The sequence below is a fragment of the Erpetoichthys calabaricus genome, chromosome 6, assembly GCF_900747795.2.
Source record: "Erpetoichthys calabaricus chromosome 6, fErpCal1.3, whole genome shotgun sequence".
NCBI lineage: Eukaryota > Metazoa > Chordata > Cladistia > Polypteriformes > Polypteridae > Erpetoichthys > Erpetoichthys calabaricus.
The window spans coordinates 2,729,843-2,746,927 of NC_041399.2; the positions used below are offsets into that span (position 1 = coordinate 2,729,843).

Sequence of the window (17,085 nt, forward strand, 5' to 3'; positions counted from 1 at the left end):
TGGTCAACACCACAGGGGACTGTACTTTCTCTGGTCCTGTTCAGCCTATATACATCGGACTTCCAATACAACTCGGAGTCCTGCCACGTGCAAAAGTTCGCTGACGACACTGCTATGGTGGGCTGCATCAGGAGTGGGCAGGAGGAGGAGTATAGGAACCTCATCAAGGACTTTGTTAAATGGTGCGACTCAAACCACTTACACCTGAACACCAGCAAAACCAAGGAGCTGGTGGTGGATTTTAGGAGGACCAGACCCCTCCTGGACCCCGTGGTCATCAGAGGTGACTGTGTGCAGAGGGTGCAGACCTATAAATACCTGGGAGTGCAGCTGGATGATAAATTGGACTGGACTGCCAATATTGATGGTCTGTGCGAGAGAGGACAGAGCCAACTATACTTCCTTAGAAGGCTGGCATCCTTCAACATCTGCAATAAGATGCTACAGATGTTCTATCAGACAGTTGTGGCGAGCGCCCTCTTCTACACGGTGGTCTATCTATCTATCTATCTATCTATCTATCTATCTATCTATCTATCTATCTATCTATCTATCTATCTATCTATCTATCTATGAATTATATAGTGCCTTTCATCTGTCTATCTATCTATGAATTATATAGTGCCTTTCATCTATCTATCTATCTATCTATCTATCTATCTATCTATCTATCTATCTATCTATCTATCTATCTATCTATCTATCTATCTATCTATCTATCATATAGTGCCTTTCATATCTATCTATCTATCTATCTATCTATCTATCTATCTATCTATCTATCTATCTATCTATGAATTATATAGTGCCTTTCATCTGTCTATCTATCTATGAATTATATAGTGCCTTTCATCTATCTATCTATCTATCTATCTATCTATCTATCTATCTATCTATCTATCTATCTATCTATCATATAGTGCCTTTCATATCTATCTATCTATCTATCTATCTATCTATCTATCTATCTATCTATCTATCTATCTATCTATCTATCTATGAGTTATATAGTGCCTTTCATCTATCTATCTATCTATCTATCTATCTATCTATCTATCTATCTATCTATCTATCTATCTATCTATGAATTATATAGTGCCTTTCATCTGTCTATCTATCTATCTATGAATTATATAGTGCCTTTCATCTATCTATCTATCTATCTATCTATCTATCTATCTATCTATCTATCTATCTATCTATCTATCTATCTATCTATCTATCTATCATATAGTGCCTTTTCATCTATCTATCTATCTATCTATCTATCTATCTATCTATCTATCTATCTATCTATCTATCTATCTATCTATCTATCTATCTATCTATCTATCTATCTATCATATAGTGCCTTTCATCTATCTATCTATCTATCTATCTATCTATCTATCTATCTACTATCTATCTATCTATCTATCTATCTATCTATCTATCTATCTGTTATATAGTGCCTTTTCTATCTATCTATCTATCTATCTATCTATCTATCTACTCTATCTATCTATCTATCTATCTATCTATCTATCTATCTATCTATCTATCTGTTATATAGTGCCTTTCATATCTATCTATCTATCTATCTATCTATCTATCTATCTATCTATCTATCTATCTATCTATCTATCTATCTATCTATCTATCTAGTGCTAACTAGAATCTGTCATGCGGGCCGCACAGATTTCTGTTGCGCCTGCGCTATAGCACAAATGCCAGTACAAATCACAACGTAAATGCCCGGGTCACTAACCGTAGATTTGACCGCTCGTGTGGACAGGGCCTTAGGACTGCTTTGACCCCCCCAATGCCCTGATCTGTGCCTCACCACAATTCGATTGCTCTCTCTGGACTCCATGGATTGGTGTGACTTGTGGGACCCTCTATACACAGGGCCACGTGTGACTTTCCAAACAGTCCAGCTTGACAGTCAAGTTCTGCCCGCATCTCAAGGAGAAGTCAAGCAAACAGGAGGCACCTGACCACAATCTGGAGGGCCACAGCCAAGGATCTGAAGACTCCCATGCAGGAGAGATTTCCGTTTTTGGATTTTTAATAGAGGTGGCACGGTGGGGTAGCGCTGCTGCCTCGCTAGTTAGGAGACCAGGGTCTGTAGACCTCCTGTATATCAGTCCAGGGCACTAAGTCCGGATTGACGTCACCACAGTGTCACTTCTGTCAACACACTTGTGTGGGGATCTGATGGGCCCTTTAAATGAAAGAATTTCAGAAAGAAGGTTAGAAAGTGAATGGGAGGGGTCAATAAATCGCTCCTTCTGATGTCAAAAAAGTCCCCGCTGTCACGCCGAGGGGATTGGCTCACATGTCCTCACCAGTTAGTCCTCTTATGGTGCCTTGTACTTTTCAGCTGCGGTTCAAGTTGAGTGTCCCAGAGGATAAAAGACAAACCTGGTGACCTCTCCCTCTCTCCTTTGTGTCTTTCAGATTCTTCACTGCGCCGTTGGTGAGTGGACATCGCCTGTGAGCTGCCGTTTCCCGTCGTTGAGCGCTGCCCTTTGTTAATCGTATCTCTGCTTTTGTGATCTTCTCTCTCGCTCTCTCTCTCTTTTTTTTTGTTTGTGTCAAGGAATCGTGCACACTTCTGTGATTGTCACTGGGGTCCAAGTGTCTTCAAGGATCTTCATGGTCTGGTTTGTCACTAATAGCATTAAACAAGTAAGTAGCCGCTGCACCGCCGCTGCCTGTTTTTGGGGGCTGCTGGCCTTTAATTTGAGGCCCCTTCTTGCTGATTTCTTCAAACTTGTTATTTTATTGAACTGTAATCGGAATAACAACAGGACATGAAAGAGGAAACAAAACCAAAAAAGTGAAAGCAGAAGCCATAACCCTCCGTAACTCCCCCCTGTCCCACCACGAGGCCCAGAGAATAGAAAGGGAAAGGAACCACAATCAAGTCAAGAGAGTCTCAGTAAAGAAGAGTCACATCAGAGACTGTGGGGGTCCTATGGTGACCCTCTACCCCCCCCCCCCCCCCCCCCCCCCCCCCATACTCCTTATCATGTAGACTTTAGCAGAATGCCCCAAACCCCCTACAACTCTGTGGTCAGGTCCTGCACTTTCACACTTCCACCCCGCTTCCCACAGGCAGTTAGACAACGTGAAGAACAGGCAGGAGAAGGGCTGACACATGTGATTAATTACACACTATGGGTGAAATGATTATGAACAAAATAAAATGAATGTGACCAAAAAAATAAAAATACCAGTTCAGGCGCCTCCCGGCTAAACTTCAGTCTCGCTTCGTCTCTGCTACCTCATGGCATTTGAACGGAGTATTGAAAGAGGCAACATGTCTGTCTCAGAATGGCTGCCCAGGTAGAGCTGCCTTCATCGTGGAGGTGGTCTTCTCTGCATGGCCAGATGGCGAGAGAGTCACCAGCTTATACCATCGCTATCACAATCCTGGACCAATGGGTGCAGGCGGCTCCCTTGGTCCATCCAGCCACAATCCAACTGCAGTGACCAATAGTATCAGTCCGCTTGTTCCATCCTGGGCCAATCACTAAAGAGATAGCTCAACCTCACCACATTAACACCCCTAAGCATTTCCTGTAGTTCCAATTAGACAGGAGAAAGGGAAATAATGAACCCATAATCTCCTCATCAATGAAACTCTGGGGGTAGAAAACTGCTTTGTCCAGATTTATGACTCTTTAACATTATAAATACGCATCCATTATCTAACCCACTTTATCCTAACTACAGGGTCAAGGAGGTCTGCTGGAGCCAATCCCAGCCACATTATAAATATAGAGATATCAAATATTTATATGCGATATCACTCATTATACTCACCACTAGGGGGGGCAGCAGCATTCTTGGAGGTAAACACCTCACTGTATCTAGCTCAGGTTTCAATCAAAGTGGTCGATATGCCATTAACTGTCACTACAATTATTAAAGTTGTCACAAGAATAGACAAGAACCATAAAAAGGTTTGGGGCAGCCGCCTGTATGCTGCAAAATGAGTGATAATGGTGTACAGTTGTGTACAGGTTTGAGTCCAAGACATCTATCTATCTATCTATCTATCTATCTATCTATCTATCTATCTATCTATCTATCTATCTATCTATCACTGATTTGAGGCCACAAAGATGGTGGCTTTAAAGGAGAGTGGAGGAAGTGATGTCATTATTGGGGCCGGGAACCTGAAGGTGGTGTCATTGGGGGCCGGGACCGGAAGTGACATCGTCATTGGGGATGGGAACCAGAAGTGGTGCCATTGGGTCCCAGGGCTGGAAGTGATGTCATCATTGGGGCCAGGAACCAGAAGTGGTGTCATTGGGGCCGGGGACTGGAAGTGACGTCGTCACTTGGGATGGGAACCAGAAGTGACATCGTCATTGGGGACGGGAACCAGAAGTGGTGTCATTGGGGCCAGGGACTGGAAGTGACATCGTCATTGGGGCCGGGAACCCCAGAATTGATGTATTCATTGGGCCCAGAATCAGACGTGGTTTCATTGGGGCCCAGGACCGGAAGTGACGTCGTCATTGGGGACAGGAACCAGAAGTGGTGCCATTGGGGCTGAGGACTGGAAGTGACATCATCATTGGGGCTGGGAACCCCAGAAGTGGTGTCATCATTGGGCCCAGAACCAGATGTGGTATCACTGGGGCCCAGAACTGCAAGTGACATCATCATTGGGGATGGGAACCGGAAGTGACGTCTTCGTTGGGGACAGGAACCAGAAGTGGTGTCAATGGGGCCAGAGACTGGAAGTGACGTCATCATTGGGGCCGGGAACCCGGAAGTGGTGTCATTGGAGGCGGGGGGGCGAAAGTGACTTTATCATTGGGGGGCGGAACCAGAAGTGGCGGAATTTCCCGTAGCTAGTCTGCAGAGAAGTAAGAGAATGAGTTAGTGCACTCCGCCACCCCCTGGTCTGGCATGGAATTACTCTCCTTCAGGCCCTTTAGCTGCCTCCCATGCGCACGTGTGTGACAATGTCTACTATAAAGCCAAATATTTGTGGTCACCACACTTACCTCCTGCATGAGTTTGTTGGAAATCCCTTTTCTGAAAACTGTGGGCATTCATGTAGCTTTCACAGCCTCCTCTCTTCTTTCCACAACATGCCAGAGTGTGTCTGAGGGGTTTTGTACCCATTCGCCCAAAAGAGTATTTGTGAGGTTGGAAGAGTAGACCCATCTCACTTACTGCATCCCATTATTAGTGCTGAGGTGAGGACTCTGTGCAGGCCACTTGAGGTCCTCCATGTCTTTATGGCCCAGACGAGAGCACAGGCATGGCTGGAACAGGAAAAGGGCCGTCAACAGACTGAAGCACACAATTGTCTACAAGGTCTTTGTATGCTGCAGCATTAACAGGACCATCAGTGGAGCCAAACCCTGCTGTGATCCTTCTTCCACCCTTCTTTATGGTGGACACAATGCAGTCCAGAAAGTGCTGTTCTCCTGGCACCTGCTAAAGAGTTTGTGAAGTATGAGTTGTCACTCCATGTTTCCACTGCTCCAGAGTCCAATGGCAGGTGATGTGCTTTATGCCACTCCGGCCGATACTTGGCATTGTGCGTAGTAATCTTAGGCCCATTTGGAGAGGCTTCTGTCATGCAGTTCTTGCAACCAGGGAGCCCTTTGGAACTCTTATGACTGATGCCATGGAAGATGGGTCACTCTTTGAGTTTGAATGGTCTACCACTTTGTGGCTGAGCTGTTGTTGCTCCTCAGTGCTTCCACTTCACAATTGACCGGGGCAGATCTAGCAGAGCCAAAATGTCACGTACTGACTTGTGGCATCCTAGGACGATGTCACACTTAAAGTCACTGAGCTCTTCATGGTGGCCCAGTATTGGTCAATGGAGACTGCACAGCTGCGTTCTTCATTAACAATGAAACACCTAAACTCAGTCATCTGGAGGGGAGGCTACAAGCTGTTGGTCCCACAGTGTAATAACGAATAGGAATGACAATCCACATACTAATAGACTAATGACAACAGTTACTTGGTTAAGATGGGTCAAATTGCAGCAGGATGACTGCCAGTTGTCCACATTAATGAGTTTGGGGGGTCTTTGTGTGAGGAAGAAGAAGAAGTAGTAATAGTTCTTTCAGGAAGTCCCGTTCCTAACTACCAATTAATTACAAGGTGAAGAGACAACCACAGAGCAAATGGCTAAAGAGTGTAGAAACGGTGGAGCCGATCCCTTTTGCTTTGTATTGCTGTTCTGAACGTTGAGAGCGTTAGGACATCATTCATGTTCTCCTTCCTTCAGCACAATCTTCTCTTACTTACTTCATCTTTTTTCTCTTTTCTTTTTATTTTGGGGAAGATCCAGAATGAAGAGAGTGTCCTTCTGTTCCTGGTTGTGTGGACGGTGACAGAGATTACTCGATATTCCTTCTACACCTTCAATCTGCTCAACCACTTGCCGTACTTCATTAAATGGGCCAGGTGGAGACACTCGCGCTGAGGTTTTTGATTTGCACGGAGTGTTGTGTGCCGTGGACTAACCGCCAGTCACTGACTAACCTGTGTGATGGCTAATCGGTGAGTAGAAAGCAGTTGACATCCCACCGCTGACACCATGTGCTGCTTGTGTTCAAATTGCATAAACATCCACAACAAGATGGTGAGCACCAAAGAGGTGCTATAAACTGATGGTCAGCGAGCGGCTAAGCGGACATTTTCTATTTAATATCAAGAGTTTATAATCCCAAAATCCCAGCCATGAGAGGGGAAGCAACACCCTGAATGAAGTCCTCAGCAGAAACAAAGCTAAAGATGTTTCTTTTTTGACTTTGGTAAAGCATCTTCAGAAAGCTCAACACGTGACACAAGTAGGACAACTGAATTTCTGAAAATCGTGTGCAAAAAACGTGTACAAAAATGGCAGGTGGTGTACTGAGTAGTCCTGGCTCACTGCACACTGCTCCATTTCTCTGAATTCTGCTTTCCTCTCCTTGAATTTTGTTTGCTCTTAGCTTCATGTTTTCATTATTATGGACGCTGAGAGAGGATGTGCCGTATTGTTAGGGGTTTCTTTTATTGTCTTCTTGAATAAATGGGATCATTTTCTTGAGAGGGTGGCACGGTGGCGCAGTGGGTAGCGCTGCTGCCTCACAGTTAGGAGACCCAGGTTTGCTTCCCAGGTCCTCCCTGCGTGGAGTTTGCATGTTCTCCCCGTGTCTCGGTGGGTTTCCTCCCACAGTCCAAAGACATGCAGGTCAGGTGCATTGGCGATCCTAAATTGTCCCTAGTGTGTGCTTGGTGTGTGGGTGTGTCCTGTGGTGGGTTGGCACCCTACCCGGGGTTTGTTCTTACCTTGTGCCCTGTGCTGGCTGGGATTGGCTCCCCCCCCCCCCCCCCCCCCCCCCCCCCATGACCCTGTAGTTAGGAAATAGCGGGTTGGATAATGGATGGATGGATGGATTTTCTTGAGATCATGAGAAAACAAAATGTTTTCCAAAGATAAAGCGTTGAGCTTATTGGACTTGGTATGATGTCTGGATTGCCGGTCACTCGAGACCCTGAGCGAGTCACCTGACCTGCCTGTGTACACCAATTGGAAAAGCAAATGAAATGGAACCAGTTGTACCATAAATGTTGCAAAGCGTCAGCCGAACAAGTCAATGTAATGTAAAATACACTCCAACAGATGGTGCACTGTAGGCATTAACACCTAAGTCAGTGCTGATTTACTAGTAAGATTTCCACCTGCCTTCTAACAGCTGGCAGATTTGGTGGAACAAACACAAGTAACAAAGATAAAGATTTGGGGCTGCCACCCGTATACTCGAAATAAGCGATGGACTGAAGCAAAGACGGTCTTCACAGACGGAGTTCAGAACCGAATACTTTGAGTTAAGATGGCATTGACGGGAAGTGACATCACGGGAGCCGGAACAGGAAGTGAGGTCAGAACAGCCAGGCGGGATTTCCTTCTGTTGGTCACCCCCTGGTCCGGTGTACAATTACAATTATTTAAGCGTCTCAGCTGCCTGCTCTGCACACGTGTGTCACAGTTTAGAATTGAAAAGCAGAAAAAAAAGAGCAGAGAGGTAAAGACTGAATAAATATTTTAATAAAACTGAAACAAAAGCCAAAGCGAGAGACTCGGCACGGCTCATCTACGTCATTCAAAGTGAGGCTAAGACAAAAGTGAAAAATGAAATGTGAGGCCAAAGGAACATCACAAAAGTTAGAAGATGTCAGCATGGCAGTACAGTCAGGTGCGGGTAAGGGCAGCGAGGGCATCAGGGCACTGAGCTCAGTAGGCTGGCTCTGGAACCTTCTCAGTCCACTTCTGGGTTATGGGGGCCAAGGGTTACTCCACCAAGGTTAGGCAAAAAGGCTGAAGACAGGCCTGGACACACACACACACACACACACACAGTGACAGTCTGCAGTGAGCACAGTCCCTAGTAAGCCTCTTGTAGTGAACTCCGTCTTTGTTGTAATTTTCATGAAATGGGACAGCAAAGCAAGATCTTCAGTTACAACAAATGTCAGGGAATAACAGGAGTGACAGGCGAGTGACCGTTGTGGACATCAGGTCATTGTGCCACTTGGCTGGTGGAAACTGATGCTGACGTGAAACAGTCTGCAGGTGGTGGAGCTGTGCGGTTGGTTCTGCGAAACGTTAACACCGAGGCCGTGTGTATCACGCCACAGGCGGCGCCTTTCGTGTCCCATTGATGTTTTGTTTACTTTGCTTGCATTTTGTTTAACTTGTGACTGAGGACTGAGATGGCGATTCACCAGCTCACATCTGTTTACACTGAAGCCGCAGGAAAGACCTGATTCAGCAGAAACAGTTTGCTGATTTGGAGGTTTGTCTGTGGGCCTCGGCTGATCCTGCCAACTAAGGATTGCCTGCCCACCCGCCCGCACAAGCAAATTGTGACAGTGACGTCCTACCAGCACTCACAGCCTGCTGGTGCTTTGTTGATTTGTACTGGGGATCTGTTTGCTGTCCAAAGTGACCATTGGGGGTGAAAAAAGGTGAAAATACGCAAAACATACAAGGTGGTGGGACCGTTGTCAAGGTGAAGTCAAAAGAGTAAAGTCATTCGTAGTTGAAGTTGCACGGAATGTTTCTCTGTTTTAAAACGGACGAGTTCAACAATTTACCAATGCTTCTCGGTGGGAGATTTTCAGACTCGGCACAGACAGCACAGTCTCTTGGAGATACCCCAATAGAAATTGAAATGTCTGGACAGGGTTCCTTGAAGGTTATACTTGCCACATTTCAACAAAAATGGTCTACAGGGTGGAGCTGTGGTGTTTCTTGAGGATATACAGACAGACAGACAGACAGATGGATGGACGGACAAACAGACAGACTGCGCAACAAACAGACAGACGGACAAACAGACAGACAAACGGACAGACCAACTGAGGATCAGATGAACAGACAGACAAATAGACAGACAGACGAATGGTCAGACAGACAGACGGACTAACAGACATACAGACAGACAGACCAACCGAGGATCAGATGAACAGACAGACAGACAGACGGTCAGACAGACAGACGGACTAACAGACATACAGACAGACAGACCAACCGAGGATCAGATGAACAGACAGACAGATAGACAGACAAACAGATAGATGGACGGACAGACAGACAGACAGACAGACCAAGCAAGGATCAGATGAACAGACAGACAAACAGACAGACAGACAGACAGACAGACAGACAGACAGACGGTCAGACAGACAGATGAACTAACAGACAGACAGACCAACCGAGGATCAGATGAACAGACAGACGGATAGACAGACAAACAGATAGATGGACGGATGGATGGACAGACAGGCAGGCAGACAGACAGACAGACATGTAAATGCACCTAGAAGAGGAGAGAAGACAAAGACGATGTCTTCTTAGCAAAGCATGTGACCCCAGTAAGATGTTTCCACACATCGTGTAAATTCAGGTCCGTTTTATCTGCACAATTCATTCTAACGTCCTCATTTTTCTTAAGAAAGCAACAAGACCCATGCGTTCCTTCAGTTCTTCTGAAAGCTGCGCTGAGCAGATTGCACGTTGGTGTCACTGTCTTCACTCGACGGTCGTCTTTGTCTGGCGGCTGCGGAGCTCATGAAGGGTTACTGCAGACCACAGGTTTCAGTGGGCGTGTCTAGGGGCGGGGTAACTGTCAATCAAACTGGCCTTGACGGCTGTACTCGCGGTTCCCTGGAGGTTCACCGGCGCTCGACTCTGCCACTCATTTCCGGGTTTCCTGGCTGAGGCCGAGGATTCGTGTTTGGTTCGTGCCAACTGCTGAGCCTCCCTGTTGTTTAGGCTGCTCAGAAAGTTTCATAAATTCACTGAGATTTTACTCTTTGAACACCTGAACACCATAATCTTTTTTATTTTATTTTATTTTTAATTTGCACCATTTAAATGTGTCATTGAGTTTGGTGCTTGCAAATCCCTACATCCAACGACTCTTACTGACGAATGTCGCCCGCGTTTCCTCGACCTTTTCGTCCTGATCTTTTCATGTAAAACGCTTCCAAGTTATAAAGAAAGCAAAGGTGTGAACTCACAAAAGAACAGATGGCAGTCAGATTGACATCACCCCAGGGGTGCCATTTTTAAACGTTAAGGGGCATGTGCTCTGGGCTCCTAGGAGGGCACTCACCCTCCCAGAACCTTGACGTCTGGTAATATTGAGTGCGCTCTGTGGCCACTGAGGGACACCATTTATGTAACTAAAGAAATCTGCAGAACTTCTTACTGTCATTGATGCTAGCAAAGAGAAAGTAAATTGTCAGCTTTGCCATCTGTTTGTGCCAAACACCACACTGGTGTTCTAAATCCATTTAAATTAAATCCCATATTTTAAGGGGAACACGTAAAGTCCTGTGTGCCATTTCGACCAATCAGTTTTAATAGAGTTGTGAAGTCTTCATTTGAATTTTGAATTTTGCTTATGCCATCGATCTTTGAGGTTTCTGTATCTTGTGTGCTTTTTCGGGGGCCTTGTGGTGAGGCTGGCACTGTCCAGGGCATAGCTTGATCCTGCAACACAACTTGTTTTTCTTGGCGATTCCCATAAGGTGTGTGTCACACACTTTGTGTTTTTATTTTTCACGTGGCACCTTTGGTCACGATGCCCTCTCTAGAACAGTACCCACAAGTCAAGTGTGACACAAAGCATGGCGGCCGGCCCTCCTCAGCCGTCCACGGCTCTCCCTCACTCGTGGTGCTCCTTACAAGCCGATTGCTTGCACTTGAGTCTCTTCACGTGACAGCTCTACACCGGTGTGGTCCATTAACTTCCAGATCATCTCGCCGGCCCTCCAGAGGGTTTCATGTTCAGCTGCCATCATTTAAAGGCCATCTGTTTTGGTCATGGAATGCACTTTGTACATTTCTTTATGATCCTCTGGGGCGGAGGTCACGCCTGCTGCCCTCTTATGCCCCCAATTATACTTAACTCAGGGTCTCATCTGCTTCTCACGCCCCCATGCCCCCTTCTGATTGGACTTGGTGGCATTCTGTAACAGACTGCAGGTCAGAAAGGCAAATGTGGGCATCTGTGCCAGAGCAGCAGGCCAAATGAGAAACGTCAGACTTTGCAAATTAGCTGTGCAGTCGTAGGGACGAGGCGTTTAATTAGAGCTGGACAGGGAAAGATAGGAAGGGCGCTATATGATAGATTGGTAGGAAAGGCACTATAAAATAAGTAGATGGGAAATACTCTGTATGATATTAACATAGGAAAGGCACTGCATAACTGACTGATCAATGGGAGAAATACTCCAATAAATGCATGGGAAAGGCGCTATAAAAGAGATAAAATGCACTGCCTAGCTGACTAATCAATAGGAAAGACACTCTCATAAATACATGGGAAAGGCGCTATAAAAGAGATGGAAAAGCTCTACATAACATGGGAAGGGCACTGTATAATAAACAGATATGAAAGACACTGTAAAGGTGGATGGGCAAGGCGCCGTATGATAGCAGGATGGGAAATAGTAGAATACAACAATAGGAGAGACACTGTATAACAGACTAATCAGTGGAAGGCACTATATAATAGATGAGAAATACTTCATATAATATAAAAACAGGAAAGGCACTATATAACACACAGACAGATAGGAAAGACACAATAAAACAGATGGGAAACACTCTATGCATTAAAATGGGAAAGGCGCTATATAACAGATAGATGGGAAACACTCCATCCAAATTAACACTGACCACTGCCTGAGCAGATCTGCCCCTGTAGTCTGTCTTGTCCTTGTTTTTAGTTGCCATTCTTGTAGCACCGCGTCACACTTGAGTCTGACTGACCGCTGTTTTCCACCACAGGTACAACCTCTTCATCATCCTGTATCCCGTGGGAGTGGCCGGAGAGCTGATGACCATTTACGCTGCCTTACCCATCGTCCAGAAGTCGGGCATGCTTTCAGTGCGGCTTCCCAACAAGTACAACGTCTCGTTTGACTACTACTACTTCCTGATCATCGTGATGATCTCCTACATACCACGTAAGTAAAATGGCACCGGCGGAGCAGAGGCTCTTCATACGGTTAAACTCAGGAAAGCACAAACTGTGCACAAACCTGTCACTTCTTGTTAGGGTTACCCTGCAGAAATATCTCTGACCAAATGAATGAATGAGGAAATGCGTTGTAAAATGCAAAGATGGAAAATAAAAACCTGATACAGGAAGTGAATATCAATAAATGGTATTTTCTTGCTCATTTCTACATGTATCCACCTAATAAGATATGTGCTTGTGTTTCTTTGTGTCAGTCCGGTTTTCATTCCAACAGATGGCGCATCAAAAACATTTGTAGTAATAAAATGCATCGAATTTGTCATTCCAACAGATGGTCCATTACAAATATGAACACTGATTTTACAAATCCCATACCATATGGCACATCAAAAACATTTGTAATAATAAAATACATTGAATTTGTCATTCCAACAGATGGTGTATTACAAACATAAACAATGCTTTGAAAACTCTCAAACTAAATGGCACATAACAGAGAACTTACGGAATGCATTTGTAACTCCAACAGAGGGTCCATCACAAACATATTAATAAATATCCATTGCTTTTGTCATTTTAACAGAAGGCACATCCCGACCATTTGTAGTAATAACATGTGTTGCATTTTTCATTCCAACAGACAGCACATCACAAACATTGGTATTAATGCATTCCATTTGTCATTCCAACGGATGATGTATTACAAACATTAACAATTCTTTTACAAATTCCATACCAAATGGCATATAATAGAAACATATGCATTGCATTTGGCATTCCAACAGCTGGCGTTTCACAATCATTTTTAGTAATAAAATGCATTGGTTTGGTCATTTTAACAGATGGCACATCCCAAACATTTGTAGTAATGTACTGCATTTGTCATTCCAACAGATGGAGCATCACAGTCATTTGACATGTTCACAGGGGGCACATCATTACCATTTGTAGTAAATACAATGTGTTGCATTTGTCACTTCAACAGATGGCACATCACAAAGATTAATACTACTTTTATGAATCCTGTTGCAAATGGCATATAACAGAAACACATTTGTTGCATTTTACACTCTAACAGATGGTGCACCACAATCATTTGTAGTAATAAAATGCATTTTCTTTAATCAATGGATCGTTAATGACCACAGAGAGTCAGGACCTCTGAAGGACTGCACCATTTTTTTTTCATCAATCACAGTAACCGCCTTAGGGCATTGGGGTCCACACACACACCACACTATAAAAGCCCTCTGATTTCCTCTGCTAGCTGCAATCCAAACTTTTTCCTACATGGTCTCCCATCCATATAAAGGCAGGTGCAGGTGGTGTGCACTCTTTACATTGTGTTTTTATTTATTTACCCATCACACCTGACAATCCATGTATTTAATTAAATTTCTCCTCAATGGTCCTCCATACTCTCCTCATTTTATTGCTTCCTTCCCTCCTCCTTTGCCTCCTGCAGGACACTCGAGCTCAGCCGGTCATCGAGTAGTCGTTTGTTGTCCAACGCTGCCACCTAGTGGATTCACAAAAACACAACACCTCTCTTGCTACAACAATTTATTCAGCGCTGGGGTCTCTAGCTCAGTTTATGGAGGGTGGGCTACAGGGTTTTATTCCAACCCAGTGAATGTGCCACTGACCGGGTAACGGCACCCAACCACTTAACTGAAATTCTTTTTAATTGACCTCCCCCAAACCCCCACCCCATTATTTGTGCATCTGTTTCCTCGTTGCTCTTTCACTTTATTTTCAGGTCATTCCACTCCGCCATAAAGACGCCTTGTGTTATGGTGGGTCAGTAACTCGGTTCTGTTTGACTGACCCTCCGTTTTGTCTCCTTGATCCCGCAGTGTTTCCACAACTTTTCCTCCACATGCTCCGCCAGAGGAGGAAGGTGCTTCACGGGGAAGTCTTCGTTGAAAAGGACGACTGATGGAGCCGAATCCCATGCCTCTGACCTCCTCCAAGATGACGAGACTGTGCAGCTCGGTGCTAAAAATGACACGTGTGCCCCGTGCAGGTCAAGTATCACGAAACATGGAACAAGAATAAACAAAACAGCTGTGCAAGAAATGCCCGGCCTGCCCGCTCTTATTTCTTACCTCGAGACGACACGCCAATGACGACTCGCGCGACTTCTTCTGCCACTTGTGACAGGACAGCGTCCTCGGTGCGTGTGTGCGTGTGTGTGTCCTGTGGCCACGTGACCCGCTCCTGTTCGAGAGCCAGGACGCTGACCTGTACCATTTCTGAGGACACTGGCAGTGCCAACTGCCTGGCATCATCTTAACAGTAAATAAAAAAATAATAATAGCAATAAAATGACAAAACATGGTGAAAGTTCTGTCACCAGGGGCACACATGGCTGAGGAGTGGTCCATAAGGACTTTAGCAAATGTTTCATCCAGGAGCAGCTGCCATTGTGTTTGAGAAAACTCCGCGTCATCAGTTGTAGTGAAAAATGAAAATTCCATCTTAACATCGGAAAAATATTACTGAAGGTTTGGCAGATGTGTTACTGTGTCAGGACACAAAAGAATAGACCACCGGTGAGGGCCACTGAGTGGGCGGGGCGAAGGCAGGAAAGTGGGCGGGGTTCAACCCTTCATCAAGCGGTGGATAAGCAGTCAGATCTATCTATCTATCTATCTATTATATAGTGCCTTTCATATATCTCTCTCTCTATCTATCTATCTATCTATCTGTTTATCATATAGTGCCTTTCACATCTATCTATCTATTATATAGTGCCTTTCATATCTATCTATCTATTATATAGTGCCTTTCATATCTATCTATCTATCTATCTATCTATCTATCTATCTATCTATCTATCTGCTTATCATATAGTGCCTTTCACATCTATCTATCTATCTATTATATAGTGCCTTTCATATCTATCTATCTATCTATCTATCATTCTATCTATCTATCTATCTATTTATCATATAGTGCCTTTCACATCTATCTATTATATAGTGCCTTTCATATCTATCTATCTATCTATCTATCTATCTATCTATCTATCTATCTATCTATCTATCTATCTATCTGTTTATCATATAGTGCCTTTCACATCTATCTATCTATTATATAGTGCCTTTCATATCTATCTATCTATCTATCTATCTATCTATCTATCTATCTATCTATCATATAGTGCCTTTCATATCTATCTATCTATCTATCTATCTATCTATCTATCTATCTATCTATCTATCTATCTATCTATCTATCTATCTATCATATAGTGCCTTTCACATCTATCTATCATATAGTGCCTTTCATATCTATCTATCTATCTATCTATCTATCTATCTATCTATCTATCTATCTATCTATCTATTATATAGTGCCTTTCATATCTATCTATCTATCTATCTATCTATCTATCTATCTATCTATCTATCTATCTATCTATCTATCTATCTATCTATCATATAGTGCCTTTCATATCTATCTATTATAGTGCTTTTCATATCTATCTATCTATCTATCTATCTATCTATCTATCTATCTATCTATCTATCTATCTATCTATCTATCTATCTATCATATAGTGCCTTTCATATCTATCTATCTATCTATCTATCTATCTATCTATCTATCTATCTATCTATCTATCTATCTAGCTATCATATAGTGCCTTTCACATCTATCTATCATATAGTGCCTTTCATATCTGTTTATTATATAGTGCCTTTCATATCTATCTATCTATCTATCTATCTATCTATCTATCTATCTATCTATCTATCTATCTATCTATCTATCGATCATATCTATCTATCTATCTATCTATCTATCTATCTATCTATCATATAGTGCCTTTCACATCTATCTATCATATAGTGCCTTTCATATCTGTTTATTATATAGTGCCTTTCATATCTATCTATCTATCTATCTATCTATCTATCTATCTATCTATCTATCTATCTATCATATAGTGCCTTTCACATCTATCTATCATATAGTGCCTTTCATATCTGTTTATTATATAGTGCCTTTCATATCTATCTATCTATCTATCTATCTATCTATCTATCTATCTATCTATCTATCTATCTATCGATCATATAGTGCCTTTCATATCTATCTATCTATCTATCTATCTATCTATCTATCTATCTATCTATCTATCTATCTATCATATAGTGCCTTTCACATCTATCTATCATATAGTGCCTTTCATATCTATCTATCTATCTATCTATCTATCTATCTATCTATCTATCTATCTATCTATCTATCTATCTATCTATCTATCATATAGTGCCTTTCACATCTATCATATAGTGCCTTTCATATCTGTTTATTATATAGTGCCTTTCATATCTATCTATCTATTATATAGTGCCTTTCATATCTATCTATCTATCTATCTATCTATCTATCTATCTATCTATCTATCTATCTGCTTATCATATAGTGCCTTTCACATCTATCTATCTATCTATTATATAGTGCCTTTCATATCTATCTATCTATCTATCTATCTATCTATCTATCTATCTATCTATCTATCTATCATATAGTGCCTTTCACATCTATCTATTATATAGTGCCT

The 17,085-nt window shown here is 43.1% G+C and overlaps 1 protein-coding gene across 1 annotated transcript in view; it reads left to right on the plus strand.

Annotated features, from left to right (window-relative positions):
* hacd1 (3-hydroxyacyl-CoA dehydratase 1) overlaps window positions 1–14,588 on the plus strand; it is a 62,127-nt gene extending 47,539 nt beyond the window's left edge. Inside the window, exons 3-7 of the mRNA XM_028803360.2 lie at window positions 2,440–2,458; window positions 2,582–2,670; window positions 6,311–6,432; window positions 12,317–12,495; window positions 14,366–14,588. Of these exons, the coding sequence (XP_028659193.1) occupies window positions 2,440–2,458; window positions 2,582–2,670; window positions 6,311–6,432; window positions 12,317–12,495; window positions 14,366–14,448 (492 nt within the window). The 3' untranslated portion in view covers window positions 14,449–14,588. The remainder of the gene's footprint in view (window positions 1–2,439; window positions 2,459–2,581; window positions 2,671–6,310; window positions 6,433–12,316; window positions 12,496–14,365) is intronic.
* Window positions 14,589–17,085: the final 2,497 nt, after the last annotated feature.